The sequence below is a fragment of the Tachyglossus aculeatus genome, chromosome 16 (assembly GCF_015852505.1).
Source record: "Tachyglossus aculeatus isolate mTacAcu1 chromosome 16, mTacAcu1.pri, whole genome shotgun sequence".
NCBI lineage: Eukaryota > Metazoa > Chordata > Mammalia > Monotremata > Tachyglossidae > Tachyglossus > Tachyglossus aculeatus.
In genome coordinates, this window is record NC_052081.1 from 36812024 (window position 1) to 36835541 (window position 23518).

The window sequence follows — 23518 nt, forward strand, 5'->3', positions numbered from 1 at the left end:
CGCCCCAGGGCCACGCCAATCACTGGCCTAGCAGGGCCTGCCCCCAAGGCGGGTGAAGAATAGGCCCTGGGCCAGCGGATGAGGGGCAGGCAGTGAGCACGGAGGCAGAGGAGTGCCGGCAGGGAAGGTGGGGGAGGCTGCATCCCCCCGTCCCCCACCGCCACCTTTATTCACCCGATCTAAGAGACCCGCACTGGGGACATTAAATAACGTGGGCACAGGCAGAGGTGTCTGTACAGCGGGGAAGAGGAGTGTCTGTACAGCGGGGTGGGGGGGATGGGTGCGGGTCCGTCGGGGGGCTTGGAGTTGGGGGGTGCGGGAGGCCCCACCGAACCCGACCCGGCCCCCCCACCCACCGAGTGGCACAAGAACGCACGGGGGGCTGGGCTCAGTGCACCTGCTGCTGGGGGTGGCCGTGGGGAAGCGCCCCCGGCCCGGCTGGTGATTTTCCCAGCTCCTCTTCCTCCTCTTCCACAGACTGGCTTCCATAGGCGCTGTCCTCTTTCAGCTCTAATAATAATAATGATGGCGTTTATTAAGCGCTTACTGTGTGCAAAGCACTGTTCTAAGCGCTGGGGAGGTTACACGGTGATCAGGTTGTCCCACGGGGGACTCCCAGTCTTAAATCCCCATTTGACAGACGTGGTCACTGAGGCCCAGAGAAGTTAAATGCCTTGCTCAGAGTCACACAGCTGACAATTGGCGGAGCCGGGATTTGAACCCGTGACCACAGACTCCAAAGCCCGGGCTCTTTCCACTGAGCCACGGAGCAGGGGCAGAGGTGCAGGGGCAGAAGTGGCAGGGCACAGGGCCAGAGGCCCCAGGTCGGAGGGAGAAGGCTTGGGGCAGAACGAGTGGGTTGAGGGCCCACTGCCCATCCGCCAGGGCCGGCGGCCCCCCTACCTGTGCTGGGCAGCTTGTCCCCAGACTCAGCTCCGTGCAGGAGCCGCACACCCTCCTCCAGGCCCATGGCCGCCAGCGCCTCCAGCAGCCCCGCCAGGTCTCCGCCGGCCAGCTGTGGAAGCAGACGGTCAGGGCCGGGGGGCGGGATGGAGGCGGTTCTGGACGTGGGGGCAGCGGGCGGGAGGGAAGGTCGGGGAGTAGGGGTTGCGGGGCCGGCGGGGGGGCACTGACCTCATAGCTGCGCAGGAGGCTCCCGCTGGGCGAGCTCGTGCCGCGGTAAGTGGGGACGAGGCTGCGCAGGCCCAGCCGCTCGGCCAGCTCCGCCCAGTCCCCACCCTCGGACCCGCCCGGTCCGTCCAGCAGCCGCTCCAGACCCTGCAGGGCTGCACCCCCGAGAGACAGCACCGGTCCTGGGCCCCGACCCCAGACAGACAGACAGACAGACACACGCACAGAGGGGGAGCTGTCAGCACCCTACCCTCAGGCCGCTTGCACCCCAGCCCAAGACCCGAGGCGGGGGGGGGTGTTGGAGAGATGCCATCGGGGGCCGACGCGTCCCCAACCCAAGACCCGGCAGAAGAGACGGAGAGATGCCGTCAGGGGTGCCCCCACATTTGTGCTTGCGGTCCAAAGCCAGAGGCAGTGAGAAACGGTCAGCTCTGAGGCCCGGGGGCCCCCAGGGGTGGGACACGTGCCCAGAATTGGCGGGCAGGGAGAGGAGGTGAGTCGGAGCCCCTCTCCCTCTCCTTACGAGGGCGGGGTTTGGAGGTTGGGGGGGTGTTCTCACCTGTGGGCAGTGGGGGGGTCGGGGGAGGCTCCTTGGTGGCTTTCAGCAGCAAAGACTTGACCTGGACAGAGCTTGGGGTCAGCAGGCCCAGCCCCATACTTCCTCACCACCCCCACCGCCATTCCCCCGTACCTCCGCTTCTCCCACCCATCCTTGCCAACCCCAATCATACTTTGGCGCTGCGGGTCAGGTCGAGGGGCTTATGTCCACAGCTGGCCCGACGGGCTCCCCTCGACCCTTCCCCTTCTGCTAGTCCGTCTGCTCTGTCCGGGTCCGAGTCGCTGCCCGAGGTTGGGGGGGAAGGGGACGGGCACAGGGGCTCCTCGTTCTCCGCATGCACATCCGCGCCTGGGGACATCAGACAGGAAGTGGTCCCGGGCCCATCCCCAACTGCCAGTTTCCAAGGACTTGAGGCTGAGGGGTGGTGGTGGCGGGTGAAGGCGAGGGGGGCGGTTGAGGAGCCGTTGTGGGGAGACGTGGGTGTGCGCATGTGTGTGTGTGTGAGAGAGAGACTGTTTCAGTCTGCTTGTCTGATGGGGGTGGGAGAGGAAGAGGAGGAGCAGTGAGAGGATGGGGGATGGGGCAGTGCGGGGGGGCTCACCAGCTTTGAGCAGCAGACGGGTGAGGGTTGGAGAGCCCAGTCCCGCGGCCAGGTGCAGGGGGGTGTTTCCGGCGAAGGTACGGGCATTCACATTGGCACCCAGCTGGGAGGGGCAGGGACTCAGTTGGAGCGGGGCCTAGACTGGCCCGGCTCCCCTGAGCCCAGCCCCCTCAAGCCCTCCCTGCTCTCCCCTCAAGCACCTTAGTGACGAGGTGGCTGACCAGCCCCAGCTCCTCCATCTCCGTGGCCAAGTGCAGGGCTGTCCGCCCTCCCTGTCGCTCCGCCGTCTCGACGCCCGCCCCGCTGGCCACCAGCAGGTCCAGGCACTCGGGGCTCCGGGCACGCACTGCCAGGTGCACGGGGTAAAATCCTAGAGGGAAGGAGGGCAGAGGAGGAGGAGCGGGGAAGAGGTGTGGCTCAATACAGAGGAGCAGTTCTGGGCTCCTCCCTCGGTGCCCACCTTCCCTTGCCCCCAGACATCCCCAGCCCGATCAGAAAGGGCTTCCCTTTTACTGCACCCTCTCTCCCTCCCTCCCTTCGCCTTGGGCACAGAAATACGGGTGCTGAGGTCCCTCTCTACACCCCAGCCCATGCAGGCATGGTGCCGGCCCAGTCCACGAGGGGCGGGGACTTGCCTTGGTAATCGGGCATGGCCAGCAGCTGGAGGAGGGCCGGGCCCGGGTGCCCCAGCAGGGTCCGCAGGAGCTCGGGGCTGCCCGCCCGCAGCGCCAGGTGCAAGGCCGAGTCTCCGTGCCGGTCCAGCAGGGTGGGGTCCGCGCCCACCTTGAGCAGGAAGCCGACCACGGCGCACTGCCCCGTGATCACTGCCAGGTGCAGGGGTGTCTGTGGGCACGGGGTGCGGGGGGGTGGAAATCGAGGGTCAGAGCGAAGCCCCGGTCCCCATAGAACTAGCCCTCCCCTCGGCCCCCGGGCACACCTGGTGCAGGTAGTTGGTGAGGTTAGCGATTCCCAGCTGGGGGGCCCTCAGGATGATGTGCGCCAGCTGTTCCATGACTCCCGTCTGCCCGTGAATGATGGCCAGATGCAAGGGTCTGGCCGGGTGGGTAGGGGAGTGGAGAAAAATGCAGACGATAGGATGGGACCGTTCCCGATGACACCTGTCCCCCTCTGCCAGCCATTCCCACTTGTCCCTCCCCCTCCCCCACAGCCCAGGCCCTCCCCTCCATCGTCCCAGTCCCTGCCCTTACGTGTCTCCGTTCTCATCCTGGGCAGCCAGGAGGTGGTACTGCCCGGCCAGCAAGGTGCGGACATCGGCGGTCACCCCGTAGTCCAGCAGGGACCGGGCGCTGCGCTGGGCGAGCGCAAACATCTGCAGGCTGTACCGCTGGGCTGCAACACAGGTCGCCCCGGGGGCACTGAGTCCCCCGCGGGCGGACGCTCCACGGGCGCTGGGCCGGCCCACGGTCACGCGGCTACTCCCCGCCCCGCTCCCACGGGGGTCCCGCTGGGCACGTCTTCTCCGCCTGGCGCCCCTCACCTTGGCTCAACATCTCCTGGCAGCGAGGCGCGGGCTGGGAAGGGTGGTCGGGGCAGGACGCCGGGTCCTTGTCTGCCTCCCGCTTCCCAGGCTCCTCTTCAGAGAGTGCCTCCCTGTGGGGCTGGGAGGCCCAGCTAGTCCGCGACCCCCCGGCCCCCGCGTAGCCACTCATAGGGTGAGGCTCTGCCGGGTACGGGCTGCTGTAATTCAGGGCCGGGAAGTAGCCGAGACCACCACCTGGAGGGGGTGGGGGGCGTCAGAGGGGAGCCAGGGAGGAGCTGGAGGCTGGCGGGGGAGACGACTGGGGTGGTGGGGTGGAGGAGTGGCGAGAGCCACAGCGGGCCGCTCGGCCCTCTTACCTCCTCCGCCCGCTCCTCCTGCTCCGAAGCCCCCCGCTGCTCCCCCGCCGGCGCCCCCCATGTGGGAGCCGCCCCCAAAGTGCTGGGAGAAGGCAGGGAGTGCCTTCTTGCGCTTCCGTTGCACCTCTTCCTTATCTGCAGGGGAACGGAGGAGTGGGGGGGTCAGGCAGGGAGCCACTCCCAACTCCTCTCAACCCCCCACCCCTGCCATGTGCGCATACACGCACGCACGTGCCCCTCTCCCCACCCTACCCACCGACCTTCCACCAGTGGGTAGTACGTGAACTGCTTGGAGTCAGAAACGTCCCCTCCGCGCTTGCGCTTGAGCTGCAGGAACACGGTGACTGGCCGCTCGATCCGCATCTTGTGGTACGGCGGTGTCCGGAACACGATGGCATACTGGTGTGTGGGGGGGAGCAAATCAAAGTAGCCCCCCCACCCGGTGCCCGCACACACTAGGGGCGGAAAGGGACCCTCCCGTGTCCCCAGCCTCTGCTCTCACCATAGCCCCCCAACCTCCCGCCCTCATTCTGTCGGGACTCCCGCCCTCGGCGGTACCTGCTTGTGCACATCGGTAGGAGAGAAGTCCCCAAACGCCTGCCAGCCATTCTCATCGTCCTCATAGAAGCGAACTTCAATGTCATCTGGGGGCGGGCAGGGAGAAGTCAGGACCCCCGGTTCCCTGCCCTTGGCGCCATCCCACCAGCCCCTCGACCTCCCCCTGCCCCGGCCTCACCTTTCTGCACCTTGTCACAGAGCAGGTAAACCTCATCCCCACCTCGCACCGACCCGGCCGTCTTGTCCATACGTGAGATCTTCAGGTTGGAGGCGCCGGGGGATTCTGGGGAGGGAATAGGACAGGATAGGAAGGGCACAAGGGAAGGGGGAAGAACTGCCCCGGCCACTTCACCGCCCCTCGGGGCCCTGGACCTCCCTCCCCCCCGACTCTGGTCCCCTGCCCCAAGGTGGGGTGTGTGTATATACACACACACCCACACACACGTACATGGCTACAGGTGAGGGTCCCCACCTCAGGGGCCAGGCCTACTCACTGCTATCGTGGATGGGCTGGGAGATGACCGGGCACAGGGGCAGGGAGAAGCTACCATCACTGGCGCGCAGGAAGGCCGAAAAGCGGAGCCGTACGATGCTGAGATCCATAACCTTCTTCAGCTCCTTGGCCTCCTGCTCCAGCTCCCGGCGCTCAGCGTCTGCAGGGTCCGGGAGGCTCAGAGAAGCGAGGTTGAAAGTGGCCTGCCCCCCATCCTCCCCACCGTACAACCTATGGGCCCAAGCGGCCCAAGTGTTCCGGCCTGGGACAAACCAGCCAGAGGGGACAGAGGGGCTCGAGACGCTCTGCTCCTTCCCTCCGCAGGCCCCTGATGACCGCAGCCGTCAGAGCCCTACGGGCCGGGGGCTATGGAAGGCACCGGGTGTAGGGCCCAGGGCATTTAGTCCGATCGGCTCTCCCCAGCATTGGCTGTGGCGCCCCTGACGCTCCCGAGTCCGCCCCTGGCCCCGTACCCGTCAGCCCTTGGGGCTGCGTGCGGAGTCGCTGCCGCTGTAGTTTCTGCATCATGATCTCCATCATGTTTTTCTTGGTCACATGGAGGACCCCCAGGTTGTTGAACCTGCACACGGGGGAAGAGTCAGGGGGTCGAAGGCAGGAGGGGTTACCGAGGTCAGTAGGGAGGGGAGTCTGGGAGAGGGGCAAGGGGGCCGAGGGAGCACGGGATGGGGGCTGGGGCGGATCCTCACGCACTGGGCAGTCATGTCCTTGGGCCCCACAGACACCACACAGACGCCCAGCTCGGTGCACTGTTTGCCCACCAGGCTGTGGGCATGGGCCCGGGGGGGATCGCTGTGAGTCACCAGGTCCACCTCGATCTTGGCCAGGCCCACGTAATTACAGATCTGGGGAGGGCAGGGGGCTGTCAGGGGGCGGCCTTCGGCCCTGCCCCCGACCCCTCACCCGGCCCCGCCAGCCTCTCCGACCTCTCACCTTGACCGTAGGGTAGGTCTTGCGTCCCTTCTCGCTGGAGGCTCCGGGCAGCCCGCCGTGGGACGGGCCTTCGCAGCCGTAGCGGAAGCGGAATCCACGCTGGGGACCAGAGCTCAGTGTGGACCGCCACCTCTGGGGCCTCCCACCTGTCGCCCAGGGCCCTGCCCACTCCACCCAGGGCAGGCTGAGGGACGGGGAGTGGGCTCATCTACATCACCACCGGTAGCATTGCTCGGTTGTGTGCCAAGCACTGTATGGGGCATTCGGGAACAAATAAGAGAAAGAAAACACAACCCCGCCCTCTAGGAATTTACAGCCCAATCCAAATGTAGGGTAGGGAAAACAGCAAGACCACAGGCTCAAATGGGTGGACACGTAAGTAACCTCTACATAGACACGGACATGAGGCTGAGGACTCACCTGCTTGGGCTGCTCCACGATGACCAGGTAGGGGCCTTCAGCTGCACGAGGAGATGGGACTTAGTTCCCGCACCATCCCAGCCTCCCGAGCCGGGGCAGCCCCTCTTCCAGACCTCCTTGACCCAGCTGACCCAACGGTCACCGGAAACTGCTCCCCTCCAGCCTTGCCCTGGGGGGGCCACCCCCGGCCCAGTCCTTCCCCGGGGCCCAACCCCCAAACAGGCCCTGCTCCGGGGAGCCACCACCTCTCCCCACGCCCTGCCCAGTCCTGCCCCGGGGGGCCACCTATTCCCCAACCAAGCGCAGGTCCGGGGGACCCCCCCGCCCCAAAACAAGCCCTGCCCCAGGGGGCTACCCCTCCCCCAGTCCTTTCCCGGGGGCTACCCCCAACTGAGCCCTGCCCCAGCGCCACCCACTCTCCAAATAAGCCCTGCCCCGGAGGGCCACCCCATCTCCAACCAAGCCCTGCCCCAGAGGGCCACCCCTTCCATCCCCAACCAAGTCCTGCCCCAGGGGGCAACCCCCTCCCCCCAGGCCCAAGCCCTGCCCCAGAGGGCCACCGGCAGACGGACGAGGCCCAAGTGAGGTGCTCACACTGACCCGTCTCCATGGGAGGCTCCTTGGGCTCCATTATGGACGAGTGGATGTGGAAGTCATCGTAGTCGATGCCATCCAGGCCCTGTGCGGGGACGGGACCCTGAGCGGCCACACGGGGGGACCCCCCCACCCCCCCAAACCCAGGGCCCCGAGTCCCACGCACCAACACACATGGGGTCAGGCCGGGCCACCAGCTGGACGGACTGGTGGCCCCAGTGCGGCGGCCGGACAAAGACAGACCCACGGGTGGGGAACGGGGCACCGAGGGCCAGGCCACCAGCCGGGACACACACACACCAAAAGGAAAGAGGGGGGTCACTCACGGCGCCGTAGGGGTCCTCCATCTCCGCGGAGGGGAGGGGGTCTCCTGGGCCCTGCCAGCCGCTGCCACGGTGCCCACCTGCTTGGAGTCAGGGGCCGGGACCCCGGGGGCCGAGCCGGAGCCGGGGAAGCGGGCAGGAAAGTTAGCGCTGCTCAGGAAAGTCCCGAAAATACCAGCGGGGGGGAGGAGGAGGAGGAGGAGGAGGAGGAGGGGACAGAGGGAGGGAGGAGGAGGAGCCTGCAGCGGGGAAGGGCGGGGGCAGGGGCTGGAAATGACGTGTCCAGGCCCGCTCCGCCCACGGCCCGGGCTGGCCTCCCGCCCCGTTCCCCCCCCGCTCCCCCACGGCCCGGCAAGGAACCGGCCGCTGACTCAGCATCCTGGGGGATCTTGCCCGCTGGAAACCCCCTCCTCCCCCCACTCCCACCCCCGGCAATTCCCGGTGACAGCCCGGCCGGCCGCCGGGCAACCCCCGGCCCGGCCTGGGCAACGACCCCCGAGAGAAGCGGCGTGGCTCAGTGGAGAGCGCCCGCCCCGGCTTTGGGGTCAGAGGTCATGGCTTCAAATCCCGCCTCCGCCAATTGCCAGCTGGGTGACTTTGGCCGAGTCGCTTCACCTCTCTGGGCCTCAGTTCCCTCATCTGGAAAATGGGGATGAAGACTGAGCCCCTCCCCGGGACAACCCGATCACCTTGTAACCTCCCCAGCGCTTAGAACAGTGCTTTGCATAGTAAGCGCTTAATAAATACTATCGTTATTATTATTATTATTGCAACGGGGCTCCGCCACCCGCCCGCCGGGTGACCTCGGACGAGCTAGCTCATCCCTCTGGGCCTCATTTCCTCCTCGGGACGGTGGGGATAAAATAGCGATTCTCCTTCCCTCTTAAGAGCGCTTAGAACAGTGCTTTGCACATAGTAAGCGCTTAATAAATGCCATTATTATTATTATTATTATTATTAAGATGCGAGCCTCCTGCGGGAACGCAGGGACTGTGTTCGACCTGTCTCTCTTTTATCTACCCCAGCGCTCGCTTGCTGTGGACCCTTGGGCACGTGGCTTTGCTCCTCATTCCCTCATCTGTAAAATGGGATTCACTACCTGTTCTTCCTCCTACTTTGAATGTGAAACCCGTTTTGCTGTGTACATATAATTCTATTTTTTTATACTGATGGTATTGACGCCTGTTTCCTTGTTTTGATGTCTGTCTCTCCCCCCCCACCCCCACCTTCTAGACTGTAAGCCCGTCGTGGGCGGGGATTGTCTCTCCTTACTGCTGAATTGTACTTCCCAAGCGCTTAGTACAGTGTTGTGCACGCAGTAAACGCTCAATAAATACGACTGAATGAATGGCACATAGTAAGCACTTCGCGTGCCACACTTATTATTGCTGTTGTTGTCACAGTTGTTAGGAAGATGGAAACAGTGGGGGCGGCCCCTGCCCGGATCCCCGGGCTCTGGGCCGCCCGGTTCTTGGTGGTCTGCTGGGCTAGTGAAACATTATAATAATAATAATGGCATTTATTAAGCGCTATGTGCAAAGCACTGTTCTAAGCGCTAGGGAGGTTGTCCCACAGGGGACTCACAGTCTTTATCCCCGTTTTACAGATGAGGGAACTGAGGCCCAGAGAAGTGAAGTGAGTTGTCCAAAGTCACACAGCCGACAATTGGCGGAGCCGGGATTTGAATCCATGACCTCTGGCTCCAAAGCCCGGGCTCTTTCCACTGAGCCACGCTGCTTCTCTAAATATTAGCTGGGGGGCTACGGGGCAGGCAGTCCCCTCCCCTTATTCCCCACCCCCACCCGGCGTGTTTGGCCTCTGCCCTCTCCCCGCCCCGAGATCCCGGGCCTTGCGGAAACCCTGGGGTTTTCTCTAGAAGCCGGAGGCTGATTCCCCCGGGTTGGGGTTTTTGAGGGTTTTTTTTCCTTTGGGCCGGGGCTGGAGGCGCCGCTCCTGGGGCTCTCCTCCCGCGGGTTCCCCCGTCGCCCCCCACGGGGGTCGCCGCCCTGATGCCCAGACTTGGCGCCCAAGTTGGGCAGCCAGAGACCCGAGGTCCTCGAGGTCAGCCCGGCGCCTTGCGCCCCTGCTCCCTCCCACTCCCTTCACTCAATCGTATTTATTGAGCGCTTACTGTGTGCTCTCCAGGGGCTCGATCCGGCCTAGGGGACTGAGCTCGACCCCTCCCACCCATCTGGGTCCCCCGCCTTACTTCCTTCCCCTTCCCACAGCACCTGCAATAATAATAATAATAATAATAATAATAATGATGGCATTTATTAAGCGCTTACTATGTGCAAAGCTCTGTTCTAAGCGCTGGGGTAGATACAAGGTAATCAAGTTGTCCCACGTGGGGCTCACAGACTTAATCCCCATCTTCCAGATGAGGGACCTGAGGCCCGGAGAAGTTAAGTGACTTGCCCAGAGTCACACAGCTGACAAGTGGCGGAGCCGGGATTTGAACCCATGACCTCTGACTCCAAAGCCCGAGCTCTTTCCACTGAGCCACGCTGCTTCTCTGATATATGTATGTACATATTTATTACTCTATTGTACTTGTACATATTTATTCTATTTTGTTAATATGTTTTGTTTGTCTCCCCCTTCTAGACTGTGAGCCCGCTGTTGGGTAGGGACCGTTTCTATATGTTGCCAACTTGGACTTCCCAAGCGCTTAGTACAGTGCTCTGCACACAGTAAGCGCTCCACTCAATAAATACGATTGAATGAATGAGCCCCAGCCTCCATCCCCCCCAACCCCCGGCGTTCCCCAAGCCCTGGCCCTTGGAAGCTCCGGGAGGCAGAGAGACCTTCCTCTCACCGCTTAGAAAAGTGCGTTGCACATAGTAAGCGCTTAACAAATGCCATCATTATTATTATTTCTCTGCCCAGACCCCTGCCTTCCCCCTTTCATTCATTCATTCATTCAATCGTATTTATTGAGCACTTACTGTGTGCAGAGCACTGGACTAAGTGCTTGGGAAGTCCAAGTTGGCAACAAATAGAGACGCTCCCTACCCAACAGCGGGTTCACAGTCTAGAAGGGGGAGACAGACAACAAAACATATAAACCAAATAAAATAAATACAATAAATAAATACTTGTACAATAAATATGTACAAGTAAAATGGAGTAATACATATGTACAAACATATATACATATATACAGGTGCTGTGGGGAGGGGAAGGAGGTAAGGGGGGAGGGGGAGTAGGGGGAGAGGAAGGATGTACAAGTAAAATAGAGTAATAAATATGTACAAACATATATACAGGTGCTGTGGGGAGGGGAAGGAGGTAAGGTGGGGGGGAGAGGAAGGATGTACTAGTAAAATAAATAGAGTAATAAATATGTACAAACATATACATATATACAGGTGCTGTGGGGAGGGGAAGGAGGTAAGGTGGGGGGTGGGGGGAGTAGGGGGAGAGTAAGGATGTACAAGTAAAATAAATAGAGTAATAAATATGTACAAACATATATACATATAAACAGGTGCTGTGGGGAGGGGAGCCCACTGTTGGGTAGGGACCGTCTCTATATGTTGCCAACTTGTACTTCCCAAGCGCTTAGTCCAGTGCTCTGCACGCAGTAAGTGCTCAATAAATACGATTGAATGAATGAATGAGGGAGAGTAGGGGGGAGGAAGGATGTACAAGTAAAATAGAGTAATCATCATCATCATCATCATCAATCATATTTATTGAGCGCTTACTATGTGCACAGCACTGTACTAAGCGCTTGGGAAGTACAAATTGGCAACACATAGAGACAGTCCCTACCCAACAGTGGGCTCACAGTCTAAAAGGGGGAGACAGAGAACAAAACCAAACATACCAACAAAATAAAATAAATAGGATAGATGATGTACAAGTAAAATAAACAGAGTAATAAATATGTACAACCATATATACATATATACAGGTGCTGTGGGGGGGAGGGGGGAGAGGAAGGAGGGGGCTCAGTCTGGGAAGGCCTCCTGGAGGAGGTGAGCTCTCAGTAGGGCTTTGAAGGGAGGCAGAGCGTGTATGCATTTGTGTGATTTGTGATCGCGTGTAACCGCGTTGGGGCCCGTGTAGATCCGTGGGCCTGAGGCCGTGCAGGTCTGTGTGACCGTGCAGGTGTCTGGGCGGCCCCTGCCCGGGGACAGGGGTGTCCGTCCGGCCCCACACCCAAAGGGAAACTTGGACTGCCCAAGCGCTTGGTCCAGTGCTCTGCACACAGTAAGCGCTCAATAAAGACGACTGATCGATTGAATCCCGCGGGCCCGGCGCGGTGGGCACTCACCGCGTCCCTGCGCTCCAGCTCCCAACCGGTCCCGGTCCCCGGTTCCCGGTGTCCCCGTCGGGAAAGCCCCTTTTCCGCCCCCCGAAGGGGGGAATTCCCATGACGTCACGCAGCATCACGCTCCCGCCGCTTCCTCATTGGCTCCAAGTTGCAGTCGGAGGGAGGGAGGGAGGCAAGGAAGGAGGGGCCTGGACCCCCTTGTCCGGGAGGCCCACAGTGCCTGGCACCTAGTAAGCGCTCAACAGATACCACAATTATTATTACTCTTGTTGACTTCTATTATCCTTCTAGGCTGTGAGCCCACTTGGGTAGGGACCGTCTCTATATGTTGCCAACTTGGACTTCCCAAGCGCTTAGTCCAGTGCTCTGCACACAGTAAGCGCTCAATAAGTACGAATGAATGAATGACTTGTACTTCCCAAGCGCTTAGAACAGTGCCCAGCGCTTAGCCGCCGCTAATCTCCTCACCGTGCCTCGTTCTCGCCTGTCATTCATTCATTCAACCTTTTAGACTGTGAGCCCACTGTTGGGTAGGGACTGTCTCTATGTGATGCCAATTTGTACTTCCCAAGCGCTTAGTACAGTGCTCTGCACATAGTAAGCGCTCAATAAATACGATTGATTGATTGATTGATTCAATCGTATTTATTGAGCGCTTACTGTGTGCAGAGCACTGGACTAAGCGCTTGGGAAGTACAAGTTGGCAACATATAGAGATGGTCCCTACCCAACAGTGGGCTCACAGTCTGTCCCGCCGTCGACCCCCGACCCACGTCCTCTCTCGGCCTGGAATGCCCCCAATCCCTCCACAAATCCGCCAAAATAGCTCTCTTCCTTCCTTCAGGGCCCTACTGAGAGCTCACCTCCTCCAGGAGGCCTTCCCACACTGAGCCTCCTCCTTCCCCTCCCCACAGCACCTGTATATATGTATATATGTTGTTACGTATTTATTACTCTATTTTATTTGTACATATTGATTCTATTTATTTTATTTTGTTAATATGTTTTGTTTTGTTCTCTGTCTCCCCCTTCTAGACTGTGAGCCCGCTGTTGGGTAGGGACCGTCTCTATATGTTGCCAACTTGGACTTCCCAAACGCTTAGTCCTGTGCTCTGCACACAGTAAGCACTCACTAAATACGACTGAATGAATAAACAGTGTTTTGCACATAGTAAGCGCTTAATAAATGCCATTATTATTATTATTACAGTGCTCTGCACACAGTAAACACTCAATAAATACGATTGAATGAAGGAATGAATGTCGGATCTTGGTGTCTGTCTGTGGTGGAGTGTACAGGGGAAGCTCGGGGTGTCCGGGAGATGTGTGAACCTGGAGAGAGTCATGGGACAGGGAGGAAGTGCTTTCTCCATCAGCCTCCTGGAGCCAACCCTGGGAGTGGGGTGGTAATAATAATTAATAATAATAATAATAATTATGGAGGTATTTGTTAAATGCTTACTATGTGCAAAGCACTGTCCTAAGCGCCGGGGGGCTACAAGGTGATTAACGATGGCATTTATTAAGCGCTTACTATGTGCAAAGCACTGTACTAAGAGCTGGGGAGGTTACAAGGTGATCAGGTTGTCCCGTGGTGGGGGCTCACAGTCTTAATCCCCATTTTACAGATGCGGTAACTGAGGCCCGGAGAAGTGAAGTGACTTGCCCAAAGTCACCCAGCTGACAATTGGTGGAGCCGGGATTTGAACCCATTGTCCCACTTGGGGCTCACAGTCTTCATCCCCATTTTGCAGATGAGGTCACTGAGGCCCAGAGAAGTTAAGTGACTTGCCCAAAGTCACGCAGCTGACAGTTGGCGGAGCCGGGATTTGAACCCATGACCTCTGACTCCAAAGCCCGTGGTCTTGCCACTGAGCCACTTGGGCTAGACCCCAGTGACCCGCTTCACCTTTAGAGCGTCAGTCGATGGGTGGTGGCAATGAAAGGGGTGCAGAGCCATGGGGAGCACTTAGTAGAAAAGATCTCCACTGTTGGGTAGGGACCGTCTCTATATGTTTCCAACTTGGACTTCCCAAGTGCTTAGTACAGTGCTGTGCACACAGTAAGCGCTCAATAAATACGATTGAATGAATGAATGAATGTTTTGGATGAATGGAAGAACTGGAGGGCGCCTCTCCGGCGCCCTGCAGCGCCACCTGGCCGCAGCTCCGCGCACCTGCCCGCGAGGGGACGCAGGATAATAATAATGACGATGGCATTTGTTAGGCGCTTACTATGTGCAAAGCACTGTTCTAAGCGCAGAGGAGGTTACAAGGCGATCAGGTTGTCCCCCGTGGGGTTCACAGTCTTAATCCCCATTTTACAGATGAGGTAACTAAGGCCCAAAGAAGTGACTTGCCCAAAGTCACACAGCAGACATATGGGAGAGCCGGGATTTGAACCCATGACCTCTGACTCCAAAGCCCGTGTTCTCTCCACTGAGGCACGCTGCTTCTCAGTATGCCCACCGGCTTCTCCTTTCCCCCATCTCCTGCCCGGGCCTCGCCTTGGCCACCTGGAATCTCCCCCAGCCCCATCGGGGCCCCCGAGCCGCTCTTCCTCACCTCAATGCTTTTCCCTCGGCCTGCTTGGCCCCGATAAACCCAACACGGCAGCCCCCCGTTCACTTCTACTGATTATAATGTTAAGCGCTTACTATGTGCTTAGAACAGTCTAAGCGCTAGCGAGGTTACAAGGTGATCACGTTGTCCCACGGGGGGGCTCACAGTCTTGATCCCCATTTTACAAATGAGGTAACTGAGGCACAGAGAAGTGAAGTGACTTGCCCAAGGTCACACAGCTGACAGTTGGCAGAGCTGGGATTTGAACCCATGACCTCTGACTCCAAAGCCCGTGCTCTTTCCACTGAGCCACGTTGCTTCTTGGATCAGACTCCCAGTCCTGGGGGGCAACAAGGCTGGAGGGAGCTGGCAGAGGGCAGGGTTCTTATTACCAGTTGCCCTACGAACCCAAGTGCTCTGGAGGGGAAAGTCAGGCAGGATGAGGTGGGAGTGGCCATATGGGCCCTCCCAGCTTCTTCCAGCCCAGCCCATGGGAGAAGGGGGTAAAGAAGGTGAAGGGCATTGGGAGGGAGTAAGTGCAAGGACCACAAAGAACACAAGGAGCTGAGTGGAGATGGTCAATGGGTGGCCCAAGGAGCCCCACCCTCTTGGCATGGGCAGGCCAGTGACTATTGGGGGATTGGCACTCTCCTCCCCCTCTGTGCACAAGAAAGCTGGCATCACCCTGTTCCTCATGGGGGAGAGGGTTACAGGGCAGAGATGGGGGCACCTGCCCTGCCTCATCCCCAAGGACCAAGGGTGTGTGTGTGTGGGGACATAACAAAAACTGTGGTAGTTGTGAAGTGCTTAATACATGCCAAACACGGCCCTGCACACTGGGGTGGATATAAGAGCAGCAGATTGGATCGTCTCTCCAATTCCCACAGCGGGGGCTGACAATCTCAAGAGGGAGAACAGAAAACGGGTATTTTATCCCCAGTTTACAGATGAGGACACTGAGGCACAGAGAAATTAAGCATCAGAGCCAGGATAAGGGGCCAGATCTCCTGCCTCACAGCCCCGTGACCTTTCTGCTAGGCGATGCTGTGGAAGTGGAGGGCTGGGCCGAGGAGGCTACGGAGCCACAAGACTGGCAGCCGAGGCCAGATCCAAGGGGCAGGTGGTGAGGGGCAGTTAATACCGAGAAGTCGGAGAGGCCCATGCTGCCGCTCATTCCCACCGCTGGGATGAGGGAGGAGATGGAAGAGAGGAGAGCGCAGCCACCACACTCAGTGGCTGTGCCCCCGGCTCAGCATGGCCTGTGAGAGGAGCTGATTGCCAGTGGCTTCGTGAGAGTGGGTCTTACGCCAGCAGGACAGGACACTTGGGGCTGCAGGACACAGAATTAGCATTACCACCGAGTGCCTGTGTGCAGGGCACTGAATTAGCTGCCTGGGAACGTGCAATCGATGTAAAGGCCATGGGCGAGGTGATGGTCCACTGAGGGAGAGAGGGAGAGAAACAACCCAGACGTGACAGGACCAGAATGGCCAGCACAGCAGTAGCCAGGACAGAGCAGAGGGGTGGGAAATGGGCACATCTGGGTCCCAGGGGAAGCCGCTGAGGTTTATTCCTCTCACCTGGCTCTGGAAGGGGAGGGGAGGGCATAGGAATTCCAGCTCTTACCCTGGACTACGGCTTGGGAGTTGAATCCCCAACCCCCTGCCCAGTTCCCTCCCCCAAGGGGTTGTGAGGCAGTACGGGGCGCCAGACCGAAAGAACAGAGCCTGGAAGGGGGTGGGGGGAGGTGGGGCTGAGGGAGTTGGTTCTAGGACATTTATTTCATCATAAAAAGTCAATTGTCACTGTCCCCATTTCTCTGTATGTACACACTCCCGCCAACCCAATTAGTGCCCCCAATCGACTGCTAATCAATAAAAGAGGAATGATTGGAGGTGGGGGCGGCAGCAGTGGCTCGGGTCTGGGGGAAGGGGCGGGCGGAGAAAGGGAAGCAAAGTGCAACGTGGCTCTGGAGCCAGGCCTGCTCCGGGGCGGGAGGACGATGGCTGCTCCGATCGATCCTGGGCCCCCTCGCTGCCGAGGGCCCGGGCCCCGCAGGGTGAGACTTCCCTGCAGCTGGTGGTCTCTTCGTGCGGCCCAGCCCAGAATTCCCAGGAAGCCAGCGGCAGGCTGGGGGCAGGGGGGACGGGCAGCGGGTCGGGGGACAGAGGTAGGCCTGGCCATGTCGCTGAGGCGCGCTCGACCCACCGCGGTGCCCTTCCTCCGACCGCAGGGAGAGAGGCGGAGGCGGCAGGGGTTCGGCCCGGGCTCGGGCTCCCGCGTAGTGTGAAGAATGGAGCTGCCCACGTGGCAGGCACCTGGGGGCGCGGGCAGGAGGGGCTCCACGTTCAGGTCCTGCCGGGCCCTAGTTGACCTCGGAGGTGGGCAGAGGGTCGGCAGGGCGCGGCGTGGCCAGGAGGGGTACAGGCGAGGTGGCCTCGATGAGGGCAGGGTTGAGGATGATGGGCAGTGTCATGGGGGGCACGCCCACCTGCAGGGGGGAGGCCAGAGGTTGCAGGATCAACGGTGGCTGGGCCAGGGATGGGGGCCCATCCGGGGAGGGGCTCAGCTTGCCCGGGGCCGGGGCGGCCAGGGAGGGCGAGCTGGGGAGGCTGTTGGAGGCCGACCCTGGCCCGGCAGGCTTCTCTGGATCTGTGGAGGGAGAGGCAGAAACAGTCAGATCCCGGGGCGTGCCCATCCCTCTCCCCGGCCCCCACACATCTCGTCCTCGAAACAGAGTTCCCAGGTCATCCTGACCCTGCTCCTGCCTCCAACCAGCCCAGATAGGTGGGAGTCTCTGTTTATAAAAAACGAAGCGTGAGCCAGACGGTCTGGGACTGCTTCTCTTCCCCCAACTCTGCTGGAGGGCAGCCCGGGTGGCCCCTGCCGCTTAAAGGCTCCTTGAGGATACATAGGGAAAAGAAGGCTCTGTTCTCAGCCATAATAATAACATTACTTGTAAGGCACTTATTATGCGCCAAGCACTGCTCTAAGTGCTGGGGTAGATACAAGTTAATCAGGTCGGACACAGTCCCTGTCCCACATGGGGCTCACACTCTTAACCCCCATTTTACAGATGAGGTAAATGAGGCCCAGAGAAGTGACTTGCCTAAGGTCACACAGCAGACACGTGACAGAGCCGGGTTTAGAACCCAAGTCCTTCCGACTCCAAGGCCTATGCTGTCCCCAACCTTTCTGGGAGAAATACAAGCATAGCCCACCCTGAGGGAGAGGATGACCCAGATTCAGATGGTCCCGGGCCTTTTCCCCATCAGCAGCACTTCTTGGGTGGCTGATTCCAGCTTGACCCTCTGGGCCCCCAATCCTCAGAGACCCCTGACCATACTGTTGTTGGGGGGGGGCATCGGCAGAGATGACTCACCACAAGGCCCCAACTCTGCAGGCGTCTCAGGGGGCGGCGGGTGGTTGACAGTTCTGGTGTCTCCAGCGGGTGCCAAGTGGGCAGAAGCCAGAGCCTTCTGGGCATTGGGCTCCAGGGGAACAGTGGGCACAGGGTCTGAGGGTCAAGAGACACTGGGCCCTCAGCCACTAGCCGCTCTTAGTTTCCCCCCCCCCACCAGGCCTCTGACCTTGGCCCCAGCCCTTCTCCTTACCCTATTTTCCTCCAAGGAAGAGGGCTCAAGGCCCACTTTAGGCCCCCGGATCTTGAGGTTGGTCTCCAGGAGACCCTGGGCCGGGACACTGGGCTCTGGCTACAGCGGGTGCTCCCCTTGGTGGGAAGTTCCAGCCTCCCGCCCCCCTCACTGCTCCCACCCTGGCCTCCCCGGCAGCCCCGCGGCTCCTGTCCCATACCAGGGATGACGGTCTGCTTGAAGAGCTCGTCGCGCAGCCGGGGCAAGAAGCAGTCGATTCGCTCCCAGGTGATCTCCCAGAGGGCCGAGGAGCCACTGCGCGTGTCAGCACTGTGGAAGATCTCGGCCGTGTCCATCACCAGCAGCATGTTCTTCAGAGATTCGGGGATGGCCTCCGCCTACGCGGGGAGCCAGGGGGAGGGAGGGAGAGAGGGACCACGTTAGACTGGAAGCTCCGCAAAAGGCAGGATCCTGTCTTTGGCTTCAGGTGCCAAAGCAAGCACTGTACTAAAAGGAACTCAATAAACAGCATCGATTGAGAATTAGATGCCAGCTCTGGGGCCATGGAAACTCGGTCACGCGGAGCGGGGAATCAGAGCCACCGGAGGGTTGGATAATCTTTCATAGCCGAGGAGTGGGTGTGTCTGAGCAGGGGCCAGGAGGAGGCGTGGGGAAGGGGAGGCCAGTTCTCGGCATGGAGGAGGAGGAAAGGGAAGGGACATACCAGTAAGTCGCTGGAGCCAGCATGCATGTACTTGTCCATGAAGTCTAGGATGGTGAGCCAGAGGGCAGCAAAGGTGGAGAGCGACAGCAATGGGGACAGGTGCTGTAGGAATACCTAGGGCCCGCCCCATCCCCCAAAACCCGTCAAATGGCTGGGGACACCTGCCCAGAGTCAGTCAGGAAGGGGCAGGGGAGCGTCGGGGGCCCCAGCCTGGCCCAACCTGGCCCACCTGGGGGCTTGAGTATGGCATCCCCTTCAGGCTCATAGCTATCCAGGAAACCAGCCCTTGGGACTCGAGGCGCTTCCTAGTAGGAGATGCCTGGGTAGGAGGCCCAGCAGGGGAAAAGCCCTGAGAAGTGAGGAACTCTGCCCTTTGGAGGAAGGTAGGCACAAGGCTGGCGGGAAATGAAGACCAGGAAGGGACAGGGAAGGAGAGGGGGCAGGGGGTAGAAAGGTTAGGTTGGGCCGACCGTGGACTAGGGAGAGCCAGGTGACAGGATGGCTCTGGGGCAGGGAGGGGGGCCCGGGAGTGGGGGAAGGGGAGCAGGAGGCAGAGGAGGTTAACGTACCTTGGACAGCAGAGTGGAGGCTCTCATCCGAGTCTCCTCCATACCACCAACATCTGCAGGGCTGATGTTCTCCAGGAGCTTCGTGAGGAGAGGAAACAGCACCTGCCGGGGCCCAAGGGTGTCAGGGGGATGCCGGGGCCCTGAAGAAAGGGAGGACCCAACAGGGGTGGAGGCCAACGGCGAGACGGGGCTAAGTGGGCAGGATCGGGGAGGTCGACCTGTAACCGGGCCCTGGCTCCGGCCTCAACGGGGGCTTCCTCCGGAGAGTAGCGGGGTGAGGGCTGCGAGCGAGGGGGCAGGGAAGCGACCCGCCTTCCCTGGCCTTGGGCTCCTTCCTTCTCACATGGGGCCTCCCCTTGGGACGCCAAGGGCCTAGACCCTAAGTCGGCCCCAGCCCACGGTGGGCTTCCCACCTTGTTAAAGCAAGACTCCCACTCCAGGGCATCCAGCTTCTGCAGGTCGTGCACCAGCAGTGCCCTCTGCAAGTAGGTCAGCGCCTGCATCCGCACTTGTCTCCGGGCATCACAACACAGCCAGGCGATGCCTGGGGGAGAAGGGGAGGAGGAAGGGGTGTCGGTGTCAGGGTGGGCGGCCCCTCCGAGGCCTGCCCGAGGTCAGCTACCTCTACAGCTCCATGGGGAGGGTTCCGGGGTCTTTTGGGATCCAGGCCCCGTGCCCCCATCCCAAGGGCCAGCCCGCACCCTCCGCTCCTCTGCTGCTAATCTCCTCACCGTGCCTCGTTCTCCCCCGTCCCGCCGCCGTCGACCCCCGGCCTACGTCATCCCCCTGGCCTGGAATGCCCTCCCTCCGCACAGTCGCCAAATTAGCTCCTCTCTTCCTCCCTTCAAGGCCCTACTGAGAGCTCACCTCCTCCAGGAGGTCTTCCCAGACTGAGCCCCCTCCTTCCTCTCCCCCTCCCCATCCTTCCCCTCCCCACAGCACCTGCATATATGTATATGTTTGTACGTGGTTATTACTCTATTTTATTTGTACATATTTATTCTATTGATTTTATTTTGTTAATATGTTTTGTTTTGTTGTCTGTCTCCCCCTTCTAGACTGTGAGCCCGCTGTTGGGTAGGGGCCGTCTCTCTATGTTGCCAACTTGCCAAGAGCTTAGTAATAATAATAATAGTAATGGCATTTATTAAGCACCTACTACGTGCAAAGCACTGTTCTAAGTGCTGGGGGGATACAAGGTGATCAGGTTGTCCCAAGTGGGGCTTACAGTCTTAATCCCCATTTTACAGATGAGGTCACTGAGGCCCAGAGAAGCGAAGTGACTTGCCCAAAGTCACACAGCTGACAATTGGCGGAGCCGGGATTTGAACCCCTGACCTCTGACTCCAAAGCCTGGGCTCTTTCCACTGAGCCACGCTGCTAGTCCAGTGCTCCGCACACAGTAAGCTCTCAATAAATACGGCTGAATGAATGAAAAGGGGTCAGTTACCCTGCAGCAGGGGACACCAGCAGTGGGCCCAGAGGGTGCGCGAGTCAGCCTCGATCCTGGGGCCGCCGGCTTCTAAGAGGCGCTGCTCCTCCGCCCAGGAGCTGTAGATGGTGGCTGCCCGCGTGTGCAGGGTGTGCATTAGGTCCAGGAGCTGGGAGCCAAACGAGGACAGGTGGGACCAGAACAGGGCCCTCAGTAAGCTCCCTGCTCTCAGGCACCCAGGCTGACCGTCCCTGGCCCAGGATCCCACCCACCCGCCACCCCTTTCCCGCACCAACCCCACTCACCAACCCCATACGCACCCGAACCCCGGCCTTCTGCTCCTCCCCACCTCCCGGGCCCTGACGCTCCCACCCTCTACAGTCCCCAGGGTGATGTCACTGAGCGAGGAGGAGGAGGAGGAAACAACAACCATACTTACGTCCTGACTGACCTGTAAAGACACCGTGTGGTAGCTGGCCGGCACACCCTCCTCCTCTTCCTCGTCGCTGTGCCCGTGGGCCGCGTGCTGGCTGGGGGCGCGCGAACGCCGGGGGCCCGCGCCCTCCTTGGTCTTCTTTCTGAAGCGGCCGGCTCGGCTGTCGTACTTGTGGCTCTTGCTCCGCTTCTCCTGTGACTTACACCCTGCCGAGACCCGGGCGAGGTCACACTCCCTCGGCCTCCCGAACCCACCCGCCGGCCTGCGCCTGGCCTCCCCGGGCACCCCCTGCTCACCGCCGTTGAGGCTGGCCTCCACAAAGATGCGGATGGTCTTCACGCAGAGCTCGAAGTTGTCGGGGGTGATGTGGGCGGCGTCCCGCACGATGAAGGACAGAGACTCCACGCACTTGAGCAGGGACTTGGTGTCGTGGGGGCCCAGGTCCAGCCCCACCGTCAGGCTGTACTGGTTCACCAACGGCGAGGGGCCCGCCCGGCCCGGGCCCAGCCCTGGCTTGGCACTGTCCAGGTCATCCTTCCCCACCTGCCCAGCACACGGTGGGGAGATGGTCCGGCGGCACCGGATCCCCTCTTCCTCCCTCCCTCCTCCGTACTCCGGAGCCAGCGGGTCCCCCGGGTCTGCCCCCATTCAATTTCCCTGCCGACCACCTGCCCACTCACCACCAGCCAGCCGCTGCCGACCACGTCAGCGTCTGTGGCCGAGCGGTGTATCTTCCCCGGCTTGCCGTGGTCGGCGTAGACCTCCGAGTCTGAAGTGTAGCCCCGGTCCAGGCTGACGTCGCTGGGGTGGCAGGAGGAGGACAGCTCGCTGTCTGATTGAGCACCTGGGCCATGGGGAGGCGAGGCGAGACGTAGGGTCAGTGGGGCGCGGGGCGGGCCCGGGTCAGGGGGGTGACAGAGGGAGAGGAGCTGGGAATCAGGGACTGACAGGTGTCAGTAGGTAGCTGGGCGGGCTCGATGACCCCTCGGGGTCCCGGCTACTAACTAAGGGACCTTCCGACCCAGATCCCCGCAGCCCGGCCTCTCTCGGGCCGGATGGGCTCCCGCCACGCTCAGGGAGAAGACGAGTGGCAGCTGCAGGCCTAGGGCACCCCCCCCGCCAACCGCCCCACCAAGGAGGTACTGCCTAGGCGACGGCGACCCTGGCCCAGAGCCCATCGCCATGCCCATCCTGCCCACACCAGCGGGGAGGGGCCGGTGGAGCCGAAGGCCACCCCACGGTGCAGCCGGGTAGGATGGGAGAGGGAGGGGGAGAGCAGGGGCAGCAGGTGGTGGGGTTTAATTTGGCTAATGCAGCTGACTCCGAGCCTTGTTTTCCTGCCTCGGCTGGCTGGGGACCGGGGAGCCGGAGGCAGCAGCTGCTTATCTGCAGGCGTCGGGTTTCCGGGGCGGGGGCGGGCAGGGGCTGACCGGCATCGCTGTCGGCCCTGGCCGGGGCCTGCAGGGCCGCGGGGGGGGGCTTCACTCCTGAACCGATGCACTCCAGCAGGGTGAAGAGCGTGGCCCAGTCGTCCCCCGAGTGGATGTTGGCCGCGTTGGTCTTGAGCAGCTCGTGCAGCCCAAAGGCCACCTGATGGCTGACGCGTGACAGCACCCCTGGCTTCATCAGCAGCAGGATGCGCAGGGAGAGGAGCACCTGGGAGACCGGCAGGGAGGGAGGGAGGGAGGTGGCAGCGGGCCGGGGTCTCCTTCCGCCTTCCCCGTGGCCTGGGGAGGGGGGCGAGGAAGGGCCGGTGGCCCAGGGATCTCGCCGAAGGCCACTCGGGGGTTCTGACGCCTGGACCACGAGGCTCGAGTGCGAGACGGCGTCCCCCGGCCTCAGACCAGGCTCCTAAGAAGAGCCGTTTCGGGCCCAGACGTGTTCTCTCCAGCACCCGCAGGAAGGCTCCCCGAGGTTTAAAAACGAACCGGAATTACTGCTCTGATCAGCTCCACCCCGGGGCCTGGCATAACTCTTGCGTTTGACTCCGCGTCTCCCGAGAGGCTTTCTGCCCCTACGCCCCCAGCCTTCCCTCCCCTCACCTGGGCGCTGATCTCCTCCCGCCGCAGCAGCCGGATGGCCAGTCGAAGCAGCCCCACCACCGCCCGCTCCACCAGGAAGCAGAAGTCCAGGGCCTGGACGCACAGGTGGTACAGGTGGTCGCGCACCGCCTGCCACACACAGCCGACACGGTCCCTGTGGCCCGTGAAAGGAAGTGGGATCAGTGAGGCAGAAGGGCCAGGCTCGGTCACGGAGGAAGCCGGCCACCCCAGGCCCCGGAGCTGTAGCCTCCTCGGCCGGGATTGCTGAGCGCAGGACAGAGACATTCGCCTCTCCCGGACCCTTCCCCAGCAGCAGGGCCGCCTGGGGCCCGGAGGGAAGGGGGAGGAGGAGAAGAGGTCCCCTCCCCTTTCCCCCACCTCCTCACTCTCCC

The 23518-nt window shown here is 61.0% G+C and overlaps 2 protein-coding genes across 5 annotated transcripts in view; both read right to left on the reverse strand.

Annotated features, from left to right (window-relative positions):
- Window positions 1-87: 87 nt before the first annotated feature.
- NFKB2 (nuclear factor kappa B subunit 2) lies at window positions 88-11789 on the reverse strand. Its single transcript, XM_038757655.1, has 23 exons — window positions 11770-11789; window positions 7491-7567; window positions 7171-7249; window positions 6571-6611; window positions 6151-6249; window positions 5911-6062; window positions 5673-5779; window positions 5201-5359; window positions 4885-4989; window positions 4707-4792; window positions 4409-4547; window positions 4149-4283; window positions 3790-4026; window positions 3500-3641; window positions 3229-3343; window positions 2927-3134; window positions 2492-2661; window positions 2292-2394; window positions 1863-2038; window positions 1691-1751; window positions 1135-1313; window positions 904-1015; window positions 88-510 (listed from the first exon to the last, which is right to left on the reverse strand). Exons 2-23 carry the CDS (start codon window positions 7509-7511, stop codon window positions 389-391), a joined length of 2748 nt encoding a protein of 915 aa, XP_038613583.1. The 5' UTR covers window positions 7512-7567; window positions 11770-11789; the 3' UTR covers window positions 88-388.
- A 4302-nt stretch (window positions 11790-16091) lies between these two features.
- The window catches only part of GBF1 (golgi brefeldin A resistant guanine nucleotide exchange factor 1), a 114776-nt gene continuing 107349 nt past the window's right edge, over window positions 16092-23518 (reverse strand). For 2 of the 4 annotated variants that reach the window (XM_038757668.1, XM_038757666.1), the window contains 12 exons: window positions 23127-23280; window positions 22515-22740; window positions 21765-21928; window positions 21381-21627; window positions 21100-21290; window positions 20667-20817; window positions 19630-19760; window positions 19217-19318; window positions 18648-18761; window positions 18144-18321; window positions 17713-17847; window positions 16092-16982 (listed from right to left, as the gene is read on the reverse strand). In XM_038757668.1, coding sequence (XP_038613596.1) covers window positions 16696-16982; window positions 17713-17847; window positions 18144-18321; window positions 18648-18761; window positions 19217-19318; window positions 19630-19760; window positions 20667-20817; window positions 21100-21290; window positions 21381-21627; window positions 21765-21928; window positions 22515-22740; window positions 23127-23280 — 2080 coding nt within the window. In that variant the 3' untranslated portion in view covers window positions 16092-16695. Of the gene's footprint in view, window positions 16983-17712; window positions 17848-18143; window positions 18322-18647; window positions 18762-19216; window positions 19319-19629; window positions 19761-20666; window positions 20818-21087; window positions 21291-21380; window positions 21628-21764; window positions 21929-22514; window positions 22741-23126; window positions 23281-23518 lie in introns of all 4 variants that reach the window. The other 2 variants (XM_038757667.1, XM_038757665.1) reach the window with 1 other exon arrangement.

Bases quoted from the DNA above. Each gene is read 5' to 3' on its own strand.
- NFKB2 (XM_038757655.1), bottom strand. From the start codon at position 7,511: ATGGAGGACCCCTACGGCGCC. The intron at 3,344-3,499 runs GTAAGGGCAGGG...CCACCCGGCCAG, and splicing joins CAGGATGAGAACGGAGACAC to ACCCTTGCATCTGGCCATCA. The intron at 2,395-2,491 runs GTGCTTGAGGGG...TGCCCCTCCCAG, and splicing joins TCAGCCACCTCGTCACTAAG to CTGGGTGCCAATGTGAATGC.